This window comes from Bos grunniens, chromosome 14 (genome assembly GCF_055505025.1).
Source record: "Bos grunniens cultivar Pamir isolate PY7600 chromosome 14, Bosgru_T2T1.0, whole genome shotgun sequence".
NCBI classification, from domain to species: Eukaryota; Metazoa; Chordata; class Mammalia; order Artiodactyla; family Bovidae; genus Bos; species Bos grunniens.
Window position 1 is genome coordinate 82,100,065 of NC_141178.1, and position 11,838 is coordinate 82,111,902.

General features: G+C 64.0%; 1 protein-coding gene across 23 annotated transcripts in view; it reads right to left on the bottom strand.

Annotated features, from left to right (window-relative positions):
• The window catches only part of TSNARE1 (t-SNARE domain containing 1), a 117,062-nt gene that overhangs the window by 44,288 nt on the left and 60,936 nt on the right, over positions 1–11,838 (bottom strand). For all 23 annotated transcript variants that reach the window (XR_015140388.1, XR_015140387.1, XR_015140385.1 and 20 more), the window contains one exon: positions 10,780–10,938. Coding sequence is in view for 19 of the 23 variants with exons in the window: in XM_086335626.1 (XP_086191752.1) it covers positions 10,780–10,938 (159 nt within the window). In the remaining 4 variants the exon portion in view is untranslated. The remainder of the gene's footprint in view (positions 1–10,779; positions 10,939–11,838) is intronic.

The window sequence follows — 11,838 nt, forward strand, 5'->3', positions numbered from 1 at the left end:
ACTCAAAAACACTGCTGGGATCTGAAGCACTGTCCCCCAACGCGAAGGTCAAAGCCCACGCTGAGCATCCCAGGGCCGTGAGCGCCCTCCCTGGGTGCAGAGGACCCCGCGCTGGCCCTTGAAGGGTGCAGTCTTCTGCAGGATGGCGTCCCCAGCACTGACCCGCAGGCCTGACCAGAGGAGAGGAGGATGTCCGGAATGGAGGGCTCAGTGCACCTCCCGCAGGCCCCTCAGTCCTGCAGACACCTCACTCCTCGTCCCCTCCTGCGGCTCCTCGACTGAGGGGCCGACCTGCCCCTCTCTGTACACCTGGCACCCAGCATGGCCGGCACACGTGGGTGGTAGATGGTGGATGGATGAATAGTGGATGGTGGGCAGGTGGGTGCTGGGCGGTGGGTGGACGGACAGTGGACGGATGGATGCTGAACTGGATGGGTGGATGAACGGAGAGATGAACAGTGGATGGATAGATGGATGGCGGATGGAAGCGAAACTGACGGGTAGACGGCTGGATGGACAGAATAGTGGACAGTGGATGGACGGAAGCCCCTCTGCTGTCTGAAGACTGAGGAACTTCTTGAAGCCAGTGAGTGGGGTAAGAAGCAGAACTTGGACCCGGAGACTCTGGGGTACATCCCACCCTGCTCATCGTGCTGGCCGCTTGCGTTCTTCTTGCCACCCTCCTGTATCTTAACTCCACTCGCCCAACAAAGCAGAAGTGATGTGGATGAAGGATGCGGGCATGCCACTTACAGAGCACACGCCTGGGGCTGTGCTGGGCGCACTGAGGTCACAGGGCTTCGAGAAGGGCCTCTCAGAAAGGGGGAGGGTGGGGGTTGGCACCAATGCCCGCTGACTTGAGCCCCTTCCCTGCAGGAGATGGCTCCTCCACTGGCCAGCCAGGTGACCCTGGGCAAAGCGGCTCACCTAGGAGTCAAGTCCCCACACCTACCACCCAGCAAATCCAAGCCTCCTCCCTCGGTGCCGGGCGCGTGGCCAGGGTAGAGCCAGGAGGGGAGGCCCCTCCAACACCTCTGAGATGCAGGCACCACGCCCCTGCCCGCCGTCCACCACCCTGCAGCCCATCAGGACCCTGGATTCATTTCCACCAGGGTCATTTCACCCCACTGCTAAATATCGCAGGGAGATTCATTTTCTTTTTAGGAGTGTTCTGGGAAATGAAGCAATTAGCATGATCTTAAACCGACAAGTACTATCAATCGCAATTCAATTACCGGGCTTACACACAGCAGAGGCGGTGGCTCTGCGGGAACCGGGCCACGGCCGGGAAGGTGGTGATGAGTGCGGGGCCTCGGGCGGCCTCTGGCCTGGACCCACTTCTGGGATCTGCATCCCCACAGCCCTCCCTGGACGAGGCTGCTGGTGGGAAGGCTGAACTCAGGTGCAACCCAAAGGTCCAGACCCTGAGGCCACCCGTGACGGCCTTGGCCTCAGCCAGACCTCACCGACATAAGCCCACCTCCCCACTCTTCCAGGTCCCCACCCCAAGGCGTCCAGACGGCCAGCCTCGACCTCAGCCACTGAGCCTGCACCGTGGGCAGAAGCCTGGGGGGTCCCGAGTCTTGGACTCGGGGGCTCCAAGGGGCCTTTTAAGGTGCTCAGTCTCCCCTGGCTGCATGAGGTCACCGCCAGGCAGGCAGGGAAGCCAGCACCAGAGGTTAAGGGGCTCTCCTGGGACACCCCTGCTCACCAGGAGCCAGGCAGCCCCGGCAGTCCGGACCCCTAAACAGCACCAGGGATGGCAGGCTCACTCTTGGGAGGCCTCCTGCCCCAGCCGCTGGTGAACTCAGCACGCGTGTGGTGGACCCCTTCCCCCGGGCACAGGGACAGTGTCTCAGGGAAGGACAGGGTGGGAGGGGTGGCAAGCAGGAGCCACAAGCCTGGGGTCTCTGGGGGCCCAGGACCACAGGCTGCCTGCCCAGGTGCGTAGGGGCGGAAGCTGGAGCAGTGGCACACAGCTGTGGCCCGGCTCTGACGGGGACACACGGCTACTGGGGCAGGTGCTCCTTGTCCAAGTAGCACTGACCCCAAGAACCCGGGACTGCCTGGGTGGGACAGCAGGTCCCCAGTCCAGCTCCCTTCAGGGCTTCAAGAGAGGCCTCCCACTTCAGGAGATGCAGTGGCCAAAGCTAATCTCTAACTGCTGCAGACACATGGGGGCCACCCCCTCCATGGTCCCTCCCCACACCACGCTTCTGTAGAAAGCAACCCCCCGAACACCGTCAGGGCTGTGGCTGCGGATGGCGGACAGGAGCCGGTGCCAGCCCAGCCATCTGGGGCCTGGGGTCGCTCCCAGGCCCCCTCCACCCGCCCTCCACACCCGCCATGCCCGGCGGCGCATGCACGGGGTAGGTCTGGAGCCAGGTGGCTGCTGCCAGAGTGCTGGCTGCTCCTGGCTGGCCCAGCAGAGCAGCACTGACCTGGCCCACAGGCGTGAACCGAGATGCCCCCAGCGCCCCAGATCCACAGAGCAGCAGCTCCGGGGGAGCCTCGTGTGGGTGACACCCCCCCGCCCACCAGACATCATGCCAAGGGCATGGCATCCCGTCTCGAGAAGGTCGTCGTCAAAAGACCGCCGCCAGGGAGGTTTCCACTCACCAGCCTCTTGGACGTGGACGTGACCTTTGACACTGGCACCCTGCTTGGTTCCCAGCTCCCCTCCTTGGAGAAGGGAATGGCAACCCACTCCAGTACTCTTGCCTGGAGAATCCCATGGACAGAGGAGCCTGGCGGGCTACAGTTCATGGGATTGCAGGAGTTGGACACGACTTAGTGCTATCTTTTCTTTTCTTTCCCTCTTCTGATGATGCCCGAGACTCCAACGCTGACTTGTGCCCACCTCTCAGCTGACACTGAGAAGCATGGCGGCCCATGTCCCCAGCAGGCTGTCCTGGGGCCCTGCTTTGCCCTCAGGCCTGTGACCCTCTGAGTCGTCCAGGGATGAACTAACTACCCTCTGGAATAGACGCTCAGGCTGGGCCCCCGGCCCCCTCTCTGTGCCCCGGGAACCACCTACTACAGAGACCCCTTCCCCACTCACCTCCGCCACCGACTCCCCCGGTTGAGGGGGGCCCACACCCCTAACACCTGCTCTGTGCGTTCCCGTGGTGAGCCGAACCAACCGCTGACCGGCCCCCTGACCCGTCAGGACAGGAGGTGTGCTGGCTGAGTCTGAGCTGGCTCCTCTCAGAACCCGGGCCGCAAGGACACACCCCAGGCCAGAGCCCTTCCACTCTGCTTCCCCGCCCCCGCCCCTGCAGAAGACAGCGGGAGTCCCAGCGCTCCAGGGTTCGCAGGTCTGTCACAGCGTTCTCCTGGCTCAAGAGCCCCCCAACCACTGGAATTATCCTTTTGAATAAAGAGCAACCCCAGCTCTTGCTCAAGAAGGAAGCAAGCCACCTTGGAGGGAATAAGGGGAGTGGGGGTGTCCCAGGGCCCTGGGCTGCAGCCCGTCTCCGCCAGCTTGGCGGCCGAGGAAGCAAGGGCGGACTCGGGGGACACCGCCCCAGCAGCAGGCTGGCCCGCAGGCACACCTGAGGCCTGACCCCCAGCCGTGAGCCGCTGTGAGGGGTCAGCAGGGGGCACCCTCCAGGCAGAGCAGGCCAGACTGTGGAGAGAGGATGGCAGGCGAGCCTGGGGTCAGACCCCTCCGGGACCACGAGGCAGCAGCCTCCTAGGTGATCTCAGAGTCGACCAGGCTGGCTCCAGGGCGCTGGGTCCCAGCTCCCAGGCAGATCAGCCTGTGGGCATACAGCCCCCGCCCTCCAGGAGGTCTGGGGCAAGGAGCCCCACCATAATGGCCCAAGAGTAGAGAACCGGCCTCGGTAGTCCAAGGCCACAGTCCCACCCCAGCCCTGGGCCCTCTGCCCGTGGAGGCCCTCCTTGGCCTGCAGCTCCCCCTCCAGACCACTCCCAGAGCCCAGGGTACGCCTGTCGGGGGACCTGACAGTGGGCACGCAGAGGAGCGGCCTGCACGCTGAGCAGCAGCGTCAGGACACAGGCAACCAGCAGGGACGCGTGGTCACCATGCTGGGCACCTGAGCAGGCTCAGCTCCTGACGGAGGGTGCTGAGGGAAAGGCGGGACATGCCAGAGCCCACACCCACCAGGAACCAGGCGGAAGGCCAGGCCTCAGGCCCGGAGCCAGGCGGAAGGCCAGGTGGGCCACGGGGGGCCATGCCAGAAGCCCAGAAGCCCCTAGAGCCACCGGGATGGAGCCCCCGAAGGCAGCCAGGCGGAAGGCCAGGCCTCAGGCCCGGGGTCTGATCTCAAGGCCAGGCAGGCCACGGGGGGCCATGCCGGGAGCCCAGAATCCCCCAGAGCTGCCGGGATGGAGCCCCCAGGGGCAGCCCCAGCTGTGGCGCACAAGGGCGGCAGGGACCGGGAGCCGTGTGCCCAGGCGTGGGCACCGGGGAGCGGGAGAGACGAAAAAAACACCTTAACTTAGTAAATGTTTAAATCATGCAATTATTATCCTGATTGCTTCTAAAACTAGAACTCATTAAAAGCTCTCACGGAATCTTCTCTCCTCTTTTACTGGCACTGAGGAATAACAGCCTTGCACAGGACATAATAAAACCTCGGCGCGCGTGTCTGTGTGTGCGTGTGTTCCCTCCACTTTTAACCACGAAAGGAAAGAAAATACCGCTGCATTTTTCTCTACCACGCAATCTCTCCTCATAATTAGGATCTTGGCAACCATCCACCTACAGAGACGACTGTTCCAGCTAATGGAACAGCCAAACTTTGTTTATTGATTGATTCCCATATTTATAGCTAGATTCTGGCCAGATCATCCTCCCCCTGGGCTTCAGCTTTACCACACCAGCTACAGGGAGAGCGGCCAGGCCCCCTCCTCACCCCAGCCTGCTCCCTCGGCCTGCCAGGTAGCCATGGCAACAGAGCAGCTGGTGAGCGAGCTGCACACCTGGGTCAGGTGACTCAGCAGCCCAGGAGGGGGTGGGAGCACAGGGGCGCAGGTAAGCGCAGGTGCGACGGGCTGGGCAGAGGGGGCCCGGGCAGGGCAGGCCGCGGCAGACCCTACTGGGAGCCCACAGGCAACTCTGGTCCACCCCAGGTGGCCAGACCAGTGCCTTGGCAAGTCCGCTACACGCTGGCAGTGGCTGGGTGCACAGTCCCGTCTCATTCAACCTCCTCCTACCCCTGGGGAGACCCGGCCCTGCCCTGTCCTCCAGAGAGCAAGAACCTCCCTCGACCAGAGCTGAGTGACCACGTGGGAGGCAGAGCTGGGCCTCACGGACAGGCTCCTGGGCTCTGGGCTTCACACAGGAGGCCTCAGGGCCCTGCCACACCCTCCGCCAGGAAGAGACGGCAGAGCACCGCCGTCAGGACGGCCCCGCTCTCAAGCCAGGCGCTGGCCACAGTCCCGGCTCTGCCTCACACAAGCCACCGGGCCCAGCCAAGTGACGCGCCTGCTTCCAGCCTCCACCTAGGCTTCAGTAAATCTGGAGCACAGGGTGCTTGTGCTCCCAGGCTTCTGTGTGGGCTGCAGACGCACATACGTACAGGCAGCAGAGCCCTCTTATTAAAACACAAATCTTCTGTGGAGTCCCAACACGTAAAGTTTCTCATTCAGTTGCCACCCACCCACCCTCAACCATCCACCCACCCCTCCCTCATCCTCTCCCACCATCCATCCATCCATCCCCCACCATCCACACCCCCAACCATCCATCCATCCACATCTGCCAACCACCATCCACCCCCACCATCTACCCTCCCCCACCATCCATCCATCCCCCACCATCCATCCAACCCCCACCATTCATCCATCCATCCCCATCCATCATCCACCCCTACCATTCACCCATCCCCACCATCCATCCATCCACATCCGCCAACCACCATCCACCCCCATCATCCACCCCCTACCATCCATCCATCCCCCAATAATCCACCCCCACCATCCATCCACACCCCCACCATCCATCCATCCCCCACCATCCACACCCCCACCATCCATCCATCCCCCACCATCCACACCCCCACCATTCATCCATCCATCCCCCATCCATCCATCCACATCCCCATCCATCCATCCATCCCCCACCATCCACACCCCAACCATCCAACCATCCATCTCCCACCCATCCATCCACATCCCCATCCATCCATCCATCCCCCACCATCCACACCCCCACCATCCATCCATCCATCCCCCATCCATCCATCCACATCCCCACCATCCATCCATCCCCCACCATCCACACCCCTACCATCCACACCCCCACCATTCATCCATCCATCCCCCATCCATCCATCCACATCCCCATCCATCCATCCATCCCCCACCATCCACACCCCAACCATCCAACCAACCATCCATCCCCATCCATCCATCCCCCACCCATCCATCCACATCCCCATCCATCCGTCCATCTCCCACCATCCACACCCCCACTATCCATCCATCCCCCACCATCCACACCCCCACCATCCATCCATCCATCCCCCATCCATCCATCCACATCCCCATCCATCCATCCCCCACCATCCACACCCCCACCATCCATCCATCCATTCACACCCCTACCATCCATCCGTCCCCCACCATCCACACCCCTACACCCATCCATCCATCCACACCCCCACCATCCATCCATCCATCCACATCCCCATCCATCCATCCATCCCCCGCCACCCATCCATCCCCCCAGCCCCTCCCTCTGTCTGTCCCAGAGAAAGGGCCTGAGAGTCCAGGCAGTGCCAGGCATCCTGCAGGTGCAGGAACACAGCCAGACTAAAACAGCCAACACCCCTGCCTCCATGGGGCTTACAGTCTCCTGCAGGAAGAGGAATGGTTAACAAGATATTTAATTACACGGCACGCTAGACAATGCAGGGAAATGAAACCTTAGATACGGAATACTTGAGCCAAAACCTGAAAATAAAAGGGAACAGGTGCTGAAGCGTCAGCAGGGTCCAGGCTCGGGGCGGGGGAGGAGGGACGCACTGGCCAGGTCCTGGCCCAGTGACCTCGGCCCCACTGAGGGCGGTGGACAAGGGAGCCCACTTAGGGGGCAGCGAGGAGTCCAGGTCTGCGAGGCGGGGCCACACCGCTCCAGGGCTGGAGAGGGCCGCCCCCCAGAGGACCCGTGAGGACGTGCCCGAGAGCCAGCCGGAGGGCAGCAGGAGCACGGCGCCCTGTGGGGCCTGCAGAGTGGGGGGCGGCCTTGCGGGGACGGAGCGGGGGTCACCCGTTAGCATCTGGCCAACAGCAAATGTGCCGAAGGCCCACTAAGCGAGCCAGCTGCCGCAGTGGGGACACTGGGCAAGCCGCTGGCCAGAGACGTCCTTGCCCCCGGGAGAAGGCGATTCTGGAGGCCCTGTCCCCGCCCTCTGGGAGGGTGGTCTCCCAGGAAAGGGGACCGGCAGGCACAGCCCTGCCCCTCGGGAGCGGCCCACCCTGTCTCCCAGCCCCCATCTCGGCCTGAGCTGCAGGGGTTGCCACGGGGGACCAGGGATGCCCCACTTTGTCTGCCAAGCATCCCCAGCCCGTGACCTGAGTGTCCCCCAGTGACACCTATACCCCGACCCTTGGGGCCCTGGGAGTTTTGGGGTCCACGTGCTGACACCTGGGACCAACGTCAGAGAGGGGCCCTCGATTGGGAGGCCAGAGAGCAGCTTAGTCAGGGCGGGAGGAGGAGCCCCAGAGGCGCCCCAGAGGGCCCTGTGCGCACCCACCCGTCGCAGCAGCCCACCCGCAGGCCTGGCTCCTGCGGGCTCTGAGCTCCCCTCAGCCTGGCACAGGAGCCCAGCATGGGGTTGGGGGGCCTGCGGGGCAAGAGGGGAGAGGGCGGCGGGGGCATCTCATCCGCCCACAGACGGAGAGCCCCTAGGGGGCCTCGGAGGACACTTGGTGCTGCCAGGGGATGGGCTGCCCCGGGAGGTTGGGTGGAGGTCCTCAAGGCGCCCACCCCCCCAAATAGCAAGACACCCTCGTCTGAAACCTAACTGGGCAGGTCCAGGGGCCACCGAGCCAGGCAAGGGCCCAGAATCAACAGCGGCCCCAGCAGCCCTCAGCCTCCTGCCCACTCACCACCTGACCCCGGCCCCAAGCCCAGGTGCCCTGACCCACCCGTCTCACAGAAGCAACGACCGAGGCAAGCAGCAAGACCCAGGTCACCGAGCCGGCTAGCGGAGACTTGGACCTAAAGTCAGGACAAGGCACCCGAAGCCTCCTTTTGTCCAGAGGGTGACCTGGGGGAGGAGGGGCAGGGAGTGGACCCGTCAGTCTGCCCCCACCAGCACCAGGCTGTTCCCGGCCCGGCACCCGCCATGAAAACACCCATCACGGGCCAGGAGGCAGAAAACAGTGAGGAACACGAAGGGACGTGAGGCGGCGAGCCTCTGGCTCCGACTGTAATCCCACTTTTCGGGCCTTGGTTTTCCCATCTGTCCACACCCCTCCGCCCAGCCAATAGAGAGGTCCCTGAGGGCAGCCCAGGGCCTCCGAGGGGCTCTGGGACCACAGGTCTCCCTCCATCCAGCGATGCTGTGCGTGCATAAACCACACATGTGCAGCGCCCCCTGGGAACGTGGAGGCAGAGTTGGGGTGCAGGAAGCAGTGGCCACATGGAAACACTCTGCAGTGGCCAGGGAGAGAAATGCCCCATGTGTTGGCCCGACGCTGCTCCCACAGCCCCTCCACAGGGCTCTGCTCACGGCAGCCCGGCCCTGCAGACCCGGACGGACAACCTCGAGAAGCCTGGGCAGTGGGGCTCAGGTGCCCCTGGAGGGGCGGGGGCCGCCACCCACTCCGGGACGGGCTTCTGCTGCCACAGGCAGGCGCCAGGCTGCCTAGCCTCCTCCCAGACCTGTGTGCTGGTATCAGGACAGCTGCAAACCTGGCAGGGGCTGTGTGATGGCCAACGACAATCGGTCTGTTTTTCCCATTTCCAAAGATGACGGGGCGGGGGGAGGGAGGGGAGGACGGATGAGGGAGGCAGGGAGGAGACCAGGGATGCTGACCGCAATCCCAGGCCATCACCCTCCAGCCGACGCTTGTTGCACACGGCGTCACCCACACACAGGTGAGGACACAGCGGAACGGCGAGGCTGGCCTCAGGTCCTATCCACGGCCCCCGTGAACCCACCATACTCACTGCTCAGACGAGGACGGGCTGGCAGTGCCTGGGCCTCCCTAACCCCACCTTGGGGTCCCCTCCTGCAGCGTGTCAGCCACGAGAGGCCGTCAAGGCACAGGCAACCCCCTGAGCAAACCAACCCGACGACCTGCTGGGCCTTGGATCTCAGAGTGGAGCCCGCCCCTGCTCAGGAGCTTCCCCCATTTCCAGGGGGTCACCCCACCCACCTGTGTCCCCAAGCCGGGCCCTGTGATGGAGCCTGCACCTCTGTGCCCTGCACGCCTGGCCAAGGCCACGTCAACCCTGGAGCCCCTCATCCCACCAAGGCGGCCTGACCTCAGTGCGGCCGAGGGTCCTCCTAAGAGGGCTTCAGTTCTTGAGCTGAAGCAGCAGCAGGTCCCTCTCGCCACAGGCCTGCCAGCCCCCCAAGCTGTGGCACAAGGGCCCCTGACTGTTCTGAGCTCTCGGGGAAAGCAGGTCTCGTGTGCCACCAGCAGGAAAGGACGTCTGTGTGTCCAGTCCTTCCTGGAGGAGCTCGGCAAGGAGAGGCCTGCCTTCCAAGACGGCCGTGCGCCGCCTTCCTCTCTAGCAGTGGAGTGTGTGTGTGTGTTGGGGGGGGGGCTCTGCTGGGCAGAGTGGGGCAGGGGGCAGCAGTAAGGGGGGCGTCCACCGCCCTCAGGAGTGCAGACCTGCCCACTGCAGACACAGTGACGGGTCCTGTGACTCAGTTTTTTAGCCCAATTTCCCGTTTTTCTAAAAGAAGATGCTTCAGGGAAACTCTGTTCCAGAAACACAGCTCCTGGGGTCTGGGGGGCAGGCAGGCCCCCAGCACCTCTTCCTGCAGGTAAAACCGAGGCCCTGAGGGAGGAGGAAACACACGCTCAGGGGCTCGGGGCCACCACCAAGAGAACCGAGCACCCCGAGAGCCATGTCCTAATAAACACATTTCCCACAACAGGAGACAGGCCCCGGTGCACACTCACCTGCACACCTGCTCCTGCATGTCCACTCATACCCTTGCACACCCACCCAGGGGCCTGCACACCTCTGGCAGCTGTCAGAGACCATACCTGGCGAGGGGAACGTCTGGCGGCGTGCATTACACACATACCAACTAGCGGAAGAAACCAGCGGCCCCGCCCCCGCCCCAAGGTCGGACCCCCAGCACCACCGCCACCTGCTCGCAGCCCCACCAAATCACCGGTTCAGTTCCGGCAGTTCACTCAACCACTCAAACACTATCCTAGGGAAACTGTTCTGGTTGTTGAAGGGCCTCATCAGAGCAGAACACCCTCTGGAAACCTCCGTGTGCAGTGATGGAGGCAGCCCTGGGGACTGGCTGTGCCCCCCAGGCATGGGCTCCGGGCTCCAGGTCAGACGGCTGACCCTGCTGGTAAACACAGGCGGGCGGGGACAAGACACGTGCTCCACGGACTCTGCGCCCTCCATGGGTGGCCCACGTGGCCAAGCTCAGGCGAGGCCCAGCGAGCAGAGGTCCCACGCCCTGGGCTCGGACGGGAGCAGGCCTGGGTGTGCTGGGCATGGGACAGCCTAACCCCCACTGGTGGCATGCCGAGAGTGGCCACGGCCAGGACTCAGGCGGATCAGGCGTGCACACACGCGTGCATGCTTGCCCGTGCACGAAGCCACACCTCAATCTGTAGGATGGCCTCCTCGCGCAGCCGGATGGCCTCCAGGTCCTCCTCGGTGATCTCGGGAAGCAGCGCCTGCTCGTGGCCCGGCCACACACCATCGCCCCCGTTGAAGATCTTCTCGTCGTCAGCCAGCTCAGCAAAGGCGGCCTGGGGACTCTGCCGAGACACAGACCACCGTTACTGCACAGCCTACTGCCGCCGGGCCAGGCCCACACCAGGCACCCGGGAGCCCCCAGCCCGGCTCTGCAGGGGCTGGGCCCCAGCCTGTCAGTCGGGGCTGCCCCACAGGGCTGCGGGTGCTGGGGCCACCATGATGGGGGGCAGACACCGGGCCCCAGCCTGTCAGTCGGGGCTGCCCCACAGGGCCTTGGGTGCTGGGGCCGCCGTGATGGGGGGCAGATACTGGGCCCCTGCCCGCAGCCTGAGCGCTCAGCGCGGGCCGTCCCAGGCCTGGCTGCAGTGGGCCCAAGGAGGGTGGGCACGCGCCCCATGGTCACAGGGAGCGCATCCACATGCAGCCATCCTCCTCCCAGAGCCAGTGCACTCCCTCCAGACCACGTGTTCACCTCATCCCCAGAGCCAGGGAGGCCTTTACATAAATAAACACGTGGATGGATGAATATAAAATAAAAGATCTAAAAACTCTGTTGACGAGCACTCCTCGTCCAAGGTGGCAATTATCACCTCCCCTCCCGCTGTGGGTGGAGGAAGCGAGCAGTGCCAAAGCGGGCAGCAGCCGGTGGCGGCCGGGGCCAGGCCGTATGCCCGCACTTCCTCTTCTCTGCGGCCCCAGCCCCGCCTGGGCTGTGGGGCGTGTCAGGTCAGGCCCGGAACCGGCCCTGCCGGAGGCCCAGGTCTGTCACGTGCACTCAGCCTCAACCTTCTCCTCCGCCAGACGGGAACAGTGGCCCACACCTGTGGTCCGTGGCCTGTGTCCACCCCACCCCTGCCGGGCACACCCGCACTCCCAGCAGGAGGAACGGCACCTGGGGCCCCTCGCAGACGGCACACCCCAGGCCCCCAAGGCGAGGGGACTGGGAATGCTCAGCTCTGCTG